This window comes from Ammospiza nelsoni, chromosome 28 (genome assembly GCF_027579445.1).
Source record: "Ammospiza nelsoni isolate bAmmNel1 chromosome 28, bAmmNel1.pri, whole genome shotgun sequence".
Lineage (NCBI taxonomy): Eukaryota > Metazoa > Chordata > Aves > Passeriformes > Passerellidae > Ammospiza > Ammospiza nelsoni.
This window is the reverse complement of record NC_080660.1, coordinates 1,613,201-1,622,892: the sequence shown is the minus strand read 5'-3', so window position 1 is coordinate 1,622,892 and position 9,692 is coordinate 1,613,201. Positions and strand designations below refer to the sequence as shown.

Genomic DNA, 9,692 nt, shown 5'->3' with positions numbered 1-9,692 from the left:
GGGTTCCACAGGGCTCTATGGGGTCTCCACAGGGTGCCATTGGGTCTCTATAGGGTGTCTCTCTATGGGGTGTCTATGGGGTCTCTACAGGGTCTCTATAGGGTATCTCTCTACGGGGTCTCTATGGGGTCTCTATAGGGTGTCTCTCTATAGGGTATCTCTGTATGGGGTCTCTATAGGATTTCTATAGGGTCTCTATAGGGTCTCTATAGGGTCTCTATGGGGTCTCTATGGGGTCTCTATAGGGTTTCTATGGGGTCTTTATGGGGTCTCTATAGGGTCTCTATAGGGTCTCTATGGGGTCTCTATGGGGTCTCTATGGGGTTTCTATGGGGTCTCTATGGGGTTTCTATGGGGTCTCTAGAGGGTTTCTATGGGGTCTCTATGGGGTCTCTATGGGGTCTCTATGGGGTTTCTATGGGGTCTCTATAGGGTTTCTATGGGGTCTCTATGGGGTCTCTATGGGGTCTCTATGGGGTCTCTATGGGGTCTCTATAGGGTCTCTATGGGGTTTCTATGGGGTCTCTATGGGGTTTCTATGGGGTCTCTAGAGGGTTTCTATGGGGTCTCTATGGGGTCTCTATGGGGTCTCTATGGGGTTTCTATGGGGTCTCTATAGGGTTTCTATGGGGTCTCTATGGGGTCTCTATGGGGTCTCTATGGGGTCTCTATGGGGTCTCTATGGGGTCTCTATGGGGTCTCTATAGGGTTTCTATGGGGTCTCTATAGGGTGTCTATGGGGTCTCTATAGGGTTTCTATGGGGTCTCTATAGGGTTTCTATGGGGTCTCTATGGGGTCTCTATGGGGTTTCTATGGGGTCTCTATGGGGTCTCTATAGGGTTTCTATGGGGTCTCTATGGGGTCTCTATGGGGTTTCTATGGGGTCTCTATGGGGTCTCTATGGGGTTTCTATGGGGTCTCTATGGGGTCTCTATAGGGTTTCTATGGGGTCTCTATGGGGTCTCTATGGGGTTTCTATGGGGTCTCTATGGGGTTTCTATGGGGTCTCTATGGGGTCTCTATGGGGTCTCTATGGGGTCTCTATAGGGTTTCTATGGGGTCTCTATGGGGTCTCTATGGGGTCTCTATGGGGTCTCTATGGGGTCTCTATGGGGTTTCTATGGGGTCTCTATAGGGTTTCTATGGGGTCTCTATGGGGTTTCTCCCCGTACGGCTCCACACCACTCCCTTCCGGTCTCGCAAGGCCCCGCCCCCGGAAGCGGGGAACCCGGAAGCGCCGTGACGTCACGGCGGTGGGCGGGGCCTCGGCGAGCGCGGGTGCGGGCAGGGCTGAGGACAGGGAGGGGACAGGGAGGGGACACGGAGGGGACACGGGGGGACAGAGCGGGAAGGGCCGGGCAGGGGGAGCAGAGCGGGGCAGGGACCCGGGGGGGACACGGTGACATCGGCTGGGGGCGGGGCGGGCGGGTGACGTCACGGGCAGTGGGGCGGGGGCTGGTGTGACCGCGGTGGTGACGTCACCGGCGGGTGTGACAGCACGGCTGACGTCACTGACCAGGTGTGACAGCAGCAGTGACGTCGGCAGCGAGCTCGGTGGCCGGTGTGACATCACCAATGTCACCAGGAACCAGGTGTGACATCAGCAACCGTGTGTGACATCATCAGTGACATCATCACCAAACAGGTGTGACATCCCCAGTGCCACCTCGCTCCAGGTGTGACACCAGCAGTGACATCATTGTCCCTGTGCGACGTCAGGGACGTCACCGTCGCTGTCACCAAGCGCTGTGACCCTGGTGCCATTGTGGTGCCATTGTGGTGATGTCACCGTGACATCACGGTGACATTGCTGTGACATTAAGGGGAGGTTGCGATGACGTCACGGTGACATCACCGTGACATTGTGGTGACATTGCGGTGACATCGCAATGACATCACTGTGACATTGAGGTGACACTGCGGTGACATTGCGGTGACATCGCAATGACATCGTTGTGACATTGTGGTGGCGTCTCAGTGACATCGTGGTGACGTCGCAGTGATGCTCCGGTGACATCGTGGTGACAGCGCCGGTGCCATCACATTGACATCGCAGTGACATCGTGGTGACATCACGGTGACATCTCGGTGACAGGTGCCACCCCGGCCATGCTGCGCGGCGCTCGGGCGGTGGCCCCGTTCCTGTCCCCTGTCCCGTGTCCCCGGCGCCGCTGTCACCGTTGGTGTCCCCCCCCGCGGGACCTGGCTGTCCCCAACCCCGGCTGGAGCGAGCGCATGCGGGAGCAGCACCGGGAGCTGCTGGAGCGGGCGCGGGACGAGGGCTGGACACGGGTGCCGAGCTACCGGAGATTCCACCCGCGTGAGTGACGTTGTCACTGTCACTGTCACCTGTGTCCCTGTGTCATTGTCACCTGTGTCACTGTCACCTGTGTCACTGTGTCATTGTCACTGTCACCTGTGTCATTGTCACCTGTGTCACCATGGGCATGGGACGAGGGCTGGACACGGGTGCCGAGCTACCGGAGATTCCACCCGCGTGAGTGACGTTGTCACTGTCACTGTCACCTGTGTCCCTGTGTCATTGTCACCTGTGTCACTGTCACCTGTGTCACTGTGTCACTGTCACTGTGTCATTGTCACTGTCACCTGTGTCATTGTGTCATTGTCATTGTCACCTGTGTCACTGTGTCATTGTCACTGTCACCTGTGTCATTGTCACCTGTGTCACTGTGTCATTGTCACTGTGTCATTGTCACCTGTGTCACCATGGGCATGGGATGAGGGCTGGACACGGGTGCCGAGCTACCGGAGATTGCACCCGCGTGAGTGACATTGTCACTGTCACCTGTGTCATTGTCACCTGTGTCATTGTGTCATTGTCACCTGTGTCACTGTGTCATTGTCACTTGTGTCATTGTCACCTGTGTCACTGTCACTGTGTCACTGTCACTATCACCTGTGTCATTGTGTCATTGTCTTTGTAACCTGTGTCACTGTATCACTGTCATTGTCGCTGTGTCATTGTGTCATTGTCACCTGTGTCATTGTCACCTGTGTCATTGTGTGGCTGTTCACTGTCACTGTGTCACCACGGGCGCGGGACGAGGGCTGGACACGGGTGCCGAGCTACCGGAGATACCTGCCATGTGAGTGACATTGTCATTGTCACTGTGTCACTGTGTCATTGTCACTGTGTCATTGTCACTGTAACCTGTGTCATTGTGTCATTGTCACCTGTGTCCCTGTGTCATTGTCACTGTGTCACTGTCACTGTGTCATTGTCACTGTAACCTGTGTCACTGTGTCATTGTCACCTGTGTCACTGTCACTGTGTCATTGTGTCATTGTCTTTGTAACCTGTGTCACTGTATCACTGTCATTGTCACTGTGTCATTGTCACTGTGTCACTGTCACTGTGTCATTGTGTCATTGTCTTTGTAACCTGTGTCACTGTATCACTGTCGTTGTCAACTGTGTCATTGGCATTGTCACCTGTGTCATTGTGTCATTGTCACTGTGTCACCTGTGTCACTGTGTCACCTGTCACCACTGTCACCTGTGTCACCCTATCCCCAATGTCACCTAACGCTGCCATCACTGTCTGTGTAGGTCCCTGTGTCATTATTGTCCCCAATGTCCCCAAACCCCCTGTCCCCATCCCTGCAGTGTCCCCAAGTGTCCCCAGCCCGGTGACAGCGCTGTCCCCGCAGAGATGCTGGGGCTGCCCGGTGACAGTGACGGTGACAGGGACACGCGGCTGTTCCCGAGGGCCATCGAGGGCGACGGGGACGGCTTCGAGTTCGTCACCTTCCTGAGTGTCCCCAAGGGCCGCCTGCGCTGCCTGTGCCAGCTGGGGCCCTTCCTGGAGGGACACCCGGGGTGAGTGTCACCATTGTCACCCACTGTCACCCACTGTCACCTCCTGTCACCTGCTGTCACCTATTGTCACCCACTGTCACCTGCTGGCACCTCCTGTGCCAGTTGGGGCCCTTCCTGGAGCGACAACCGGGGTGAGTGACACCATTGTCACCCAGTGTCACCCACTGTCACCCACTGTCATCTACTGTCACCTCCTGTCCCCTACTGTCAGCTATTGTCATGTACTGTCACCTACTGTCACCCATTGTCACCTCCTGTCACCCATTGTCACCTCCTGTCCCCTGTGTGGCACTGCTGCCATCTGTCTGTCACCCTCATGTCCCCTGGTCTCCCTTTCACATCACCCCTGCTGTCCCCCTGCTGTCCCCAATGTCCCCTTTTGTCCCTACTGCCCCTGCTGTCCCCATGTCCCCCTCCTGTCCCCTCTTGTCCCCAATGTCCCCTTTGTCCCCAGTGTCCCCCTGCTGTCCCCAATGTCCCCCTGCTGTCCCCAATGTCCCCAATGTCCCCCTGCTGTCCCCAATGTCCCCAATGTCTCCAATGTCCCCCTGCTGTCCCCAATGTCCCCGATGTCCCCCTTGCTGTCCCTAATGTCCTCCCAATGTCCCCAGTGTCCCCAGCTGTCGCCGATGTCCCCATGCTGTGCCTGCTGTCCCTGCTGTCCCCAACGTCCCCAGTTTTGTCCCCGTGTCCCCAGGCTGGCGCACGGCGGTGCCATCGCCACCCTCATTGACACCTCGCTGGGGACGCTGGCGCTGGCGGTGGCCGGGCGGGTGGTGACAGCCAACCTGAGCATCGACTACCTGGAGTGAGTGCCACTGTCCCCACCGTGTCCCCAAGGGTGTCCCCAAGGGCCAGGAGGTGTCCCCAAGGGTGTCTCGGATGTCCCCAAAGGGCCAGGGGTGTCCCCAAGGGCCAGGAGGTGTCCCCAAGGGTGTCTCGGATGTCCCCAAAGGGCCAGGAGTGTCCCCAAGGGCCAGGAGGTGTCCCCAAGGGTGTCTCGGATGTCCCCAAAGGGCCAGGAGTGTCCCCAAGGGCCAGGAGGTGTCCCCAAGGGTGTCTCGGATGTCCCCAAAGGGCCAGGAGTGTCCCCAAGGGCCAGGAGGTGTCCCCAAGGGTGTCTCGAATGTCCCCAAAGGGCCAGGAGTGTCCCCAAAGGGTCAGGGGTGTCCCCAAGGGTGTCTCGAATGTCCCCAAAGGGCCAGGAGTGTCCTCAAGGGCCAGGAGTGTCCCCAAGGGCCAGGAGGTGTCCCCAAGGGTGTCTCGAATGTCCCCAAAGGGCCAGGAGTGTCCCCAAAGGGTCAGGGGTGTCCCCAAGGGTGTCTCGAATGTCCCCAAGGGTGGTATGAGTGTCCCCAAAGGGTCAGGGGTGTCTCCAAGGGGGGGGGTCTGAATGTCCCCAGGGTGTCCCCAAGGGTGTCTCAAATGTCCCCAGGGGAGGGGACGCACACCCAGAGGGACACAAGGGGACATGAGAGTGACAGGGGACACAGGGGTGACCGGGAGGGCACAAAGGGAGGGACAGGGGGACGCAGGGTGGCATTGGGGTGGCCAGGGGTGACACACAAGGGACATCGGGGTGACCAGGGGGACCCTGGGGGACAGGCCTGGGGACACAAGGGGACACTGAGGCGGGCGGGGGGGACCCAGGGGCTGTGGCAGTGACCAGGCCCTGGTGTCACTCTGTGTCCCCAGTGTCCCCTGGCCTGTCCCCGTGGGGACTGTGCTCCTGCTGGGGGTGACAGGGGTGGCACAGGGGGCTGTGACAGTGACAGGGTGACACTGGGGGCAGCGTCATTGTCAGGGTGGCACAGGGGGCAGTGACAGTGACAGGGTGACACTGGGGGCAGTGTCATTGTCAGGGGTGGCACAGGGGGCAGTGACAGTGACAGGGTGACACTGGGGGCAGTGTCATTGTCAGGGGTGGCACAGGGGGCAGTGACAGTGACAGGGTGACACGGGGGGCTGTGACAGTGACAGGGTGACACGGGGGGGCAGTGTCATTGTCAGGGGTGGCACAGGGGGCAGTGACAGTGACGGGGGTGGCACAGGGCGCCCTGGTGTCCCTGTGTGTCCCCACTGTCCCCAGGCCCGTCCCCCTGCTCTCGGTGCTCCTGCTCGGGGCGTTCCTGGGGGTGACACAGGGGGTGACACAGGGGGCTGTGACAGTGACAGGGTGACACGGGGGGGCAGTGTCATTGTCAGGGTGGCACAGGGGTGCAGTGTCATTGTCAGGGTGGCACAGGGGGCTGTGACAGTGACAGGGTGACACAGGGAGCTGTGACAGTGACAGGGTGACACGGGGGTGCAGTGTCATTGTCAGGGTGGCACAGGGGGCTGTGACAGTGACAGGGTGACACAGGGGGCTGTGACAGTGACAGGGTGACACGGGGGGCAGTGTCATTGTCAGGGTGGCACAGGGGGCTGTGACAGTGACAGGGTGACACGGGGGTGCAGTGTCATTGTCAGGGGTGGCACAGGGAGCCCCAATGTCACCTCCTGTCCCCAGGCCCGTCCCCCTGCTCAGGGGGCTGTGACAGCGACAGGGCGACACAGAGGTGACACAGAGGGGCAGTGTCAGTGACAGGGGTGGCATTTGGAGCCCCGGTGTCACCGTGTGTCCCCTGTGTCACCGTGTGTCCCCAGGCCCGTCCCCCTGCTCTCGGTGCTGCTGCTCAAGGCGTCCCTGCAGCGCCACCAGGGCCGGAAGCTCTTCCTGGGCTGTGACCTGTGGGACGCCGAGGGGACAACGCTGCACGCCAAGGCCACCGGTGAGGGGACATTGGGGACACTGGGGACACTGGGGACATTGGGGACACTGGGGAAACTGGGGACATGGGGACCCTGGGGACATTGGGACATTGGGGACACTGGGGATATTGGGGACACTGGGGACACTGGGGACATTGGGACATTGGGGACAAAGGGGACATCAGGGACATTGGGGACATTGGGGACACTGGGGACATTGGGGACACTGGGGAAACTGGGGACATGGGGACACTGGGGACATTGGGGACATTGGGGAAACTGGGGACATTGGGGACCCTGGGGACATTGGGACATTGGGGACACTGGGGATATTGGGGACACTGGGGACACTGGGGACATTGGGACATTGGGGACAAAGGGGACATCAGGGACATTGGGGACATTGGGGACACTGGGGACATTGGGGACACTGGGGAAACTGGGGACATGGGGACACTGGGGACATTGGGGACATTGGGGAAACTGGGGACATTGGGGACCCTGGGGACATTGGGACATTGGGGACACTGGGGATATTGGGGACACTGGGGACACTGGGGACATTGGGACATTGGGGACAAAGGGGACATCAGGGACATTGGGGACATTGGGGACACTGGGGACATTGGGGACACTGGGGAAACTGGGGACATGGGGACATTGGGGACAAAGGGGACATCAGGGACACTGGGGACATTGGGGACATTGGGGACCCTGGGGACATTGGGGACAAAGGGGACATCAGGGACATCGGGGACATTGGGGACATTGGGGACAATGCTGCACGCCAAGGCCACCAGTGAGGGGACACTCAGGGGACATTGGGAACATTGGGGACATCGGGGACATCGGGGACATTGGGGAGAACGCTGCACGCCAAGGCCACCGGTGAGGGGACATTGGGACACTGAGGACATCAGGGACGTTGGGGACAGCCTGGGGACATCAGGGACAATGGGACATTGTGGACAACGCTGCACGCCAAGGCCACCGGTGAGGGACATTGGGGACAGCCTGGGGACATTGGGAACACTCTGGGGACATTGGGGACATTGGGGACACTGGGGACATTAGGGACACTGGGGATATTGGGGACATTGGGGACAACGCTGCATGCCAAGACCACCGGTGAGGGGACACTCAGGGGACATTGGGGATATTGGGGACATTGGGGACACTGGGGACATCACGGACATTGGGGACAACACTGCACGCCAAGGCCACCGGTGAGGGGACATTGGGGACACTGGGGACATCAGGGGCATTGGGGCAGCCTGGGGACATCAGGGACATCGGGGACATTGGGGACATCGGGGACATCGGGGACAACGCTGCATGCCAAGGCCCCTGGTGAGGGGACATGGGGACATTGGGGACATTGGGGACACTGGACACATCCTGGGGACATTGGGCTCAACGCTGCACACCAGGGCCACCGGTGAGGGACATTGGGGACACGCTTGGGGACACTGCAGGGGGAGCTGGGGACACGCTTGGGGACACTGTGGGTCCCTGCCTGAGGTGTCCCCTCTGTCCCCAAGGGCTCTTCATCCAGCAGGACCTGCCCAAGGAGCCACCACGGGGAGGGGACAGCGGCCGGTGACTGTCACCCGTGTCACCCGTGCCACCTCCTGTGTCACCTGTGTGACCCTCGGTGCCCTCCCTGTCCCCCGGTGCCACCCTGGCTCTCCTTCAGCCACCCCTGGGTGTCCCCAAATGTCCCCCCCCCCCCCCATGTCCCCAAGTGTCCCCAAGTGTCCCCGTGCCCATCACAGCCACTGCCACCACCCCTCATGTCCCTTGTGTCACTTTGGGCTCCTGGGAGGGGGAGTTGGGTGGGGACACCCCAAAATTGGGAACTTTTGGGGGTCTTTGTGCCCCAAAACTTGGGAAATTTGGGGGTCTCTGAATACCAAAATTGGGAAATTTGGGGGTCCCCGAACCCCAAAATTGAGACCGGGGAGGAGTTCGGGGTCCCTGCACCCCAAAATTGGGAACTCCGGGGTCTTTGTGCCCCAAAATTTGGGAAATTGTCTCTGCACCCCCAAAATTTGGAGCTTTGAGGGCTTGGGGGGGGGGGGTTGCTCTATCCCAAAAATGGGAATTTTGGGGTCCGGGTACCCCAAAATTGGGAACTTTGGGGTCCCTGTACTCAAAAATGGGAATTTTTGGGGTCTGGGTACCCCAAAATTGGGAACTTTGGGGTCCCTGTACTCAAAAATGGGAAATTTGGGGAGTCAGGGGTCCCTGCACCCCAAAATTTGGGAAATTTGGGGGTCCCTGTACCCAAACTGGGAACTTTGGGGGGTCCCCGTACCCCAAAATTGAGCCCAGGGAGGAGTTCGGGGTCTCTGAACCCCCAATTTGGGAAATTTGGGGTCCCTGTACCCAAAAATGGGAACTTTGGGGTCTTCGTAACCCAAAAAAGGGAAATTTGGGGAGTCGTGGGTCCCTGCACCCCAAAATTGGGAACTCCGGGGTCTTTGTGCCCCAAAATTTGGGAAATTTGGGGTCTCTGCACCCCCAAAATTTGGAGCTTTGAGGGCTTGGGGGGGGGGGGGGGTTGCTCTATCCCAAAAATGGGAATTTTGGGGTCCGGGTACCCCAAAATTGGGAACTTTGGGGTCCCTGTACTCAAAAATGGGAATTTTTGGGGTCTGGGTACCCCAAAATTGGGAACTTTGGGGTCCCTGTACTCAAAAATGGGAAATTTGGGGAGTCGGGGGTCCCTGCACCCCAAAATTTGGGAAATTTGGGGGTCCCTGTACCCAAACTGGGAACTTTGGGGGGTCCCCGTACCCCAAAATTGAGCCCAGGGAGGAGTTCGGGGTCTCTGAACCCCCAATTTGGGAAATTTGGGGTCCCTGTACCCAAAAATGGGAACTTTGGGGTCTTCGTAACCCAAAAAAGGGAAATTTGGGGAGTCGGGGGTCCCTGCACCCCAAAATTGGGAACTCCGGGGTTTTTGTGCCCCAAAATTTGGGAAATTTGGGGTCTCTGCACCCCCAAAATTTGGAGCTTTGAGGGCTTGGCGGGGGGGGTCGCTCTATCCCAAAAATGGGAATTTTGGGGTCCGGGTACCCCAAAATTGGGAACTTTG

General features: G+C 59.1%; 1 protein-coding gene across 1 annotated transcript; it reads left to right on the top strand.

Moving 5' to 3' along the window:
• Positions 1 to 1,258: 1,258 nt before the first annotated feature.
• On the top strand, positions 1,259 to 8,369 carry LOC132084941 (acyl-coenzyme A thioesterase THEM4-like). The gene is made up of 7 exons (XM_059490244.1): positions 1,259 to 1,279; positions 1,521 to 1,646; positions 1,980 to 2,321; positions 3,673 to 3,841; positions 4,539 to 4,649; positions 6,488 to 6,612; positions 8,134 to 8,369. The coding sequence occupies exons 3-7, from the start codon at positions 2,111 to 2,113 to the stop codon at positions 8,193 to 8,195; spliced, it is 678 nt and encodes a 225-aa protein (XP_059346227.1). The 5' UTR covers positions 1,259 to 1,279; positions 1,521 to 1,646; positions 1,980 to 2,110; the 3' UTR covers positions 8,196 to 8,369.
• The last annotated feature ends 1,323 nt before the right edge of the window (positions 8,370 to 9,692 follow it).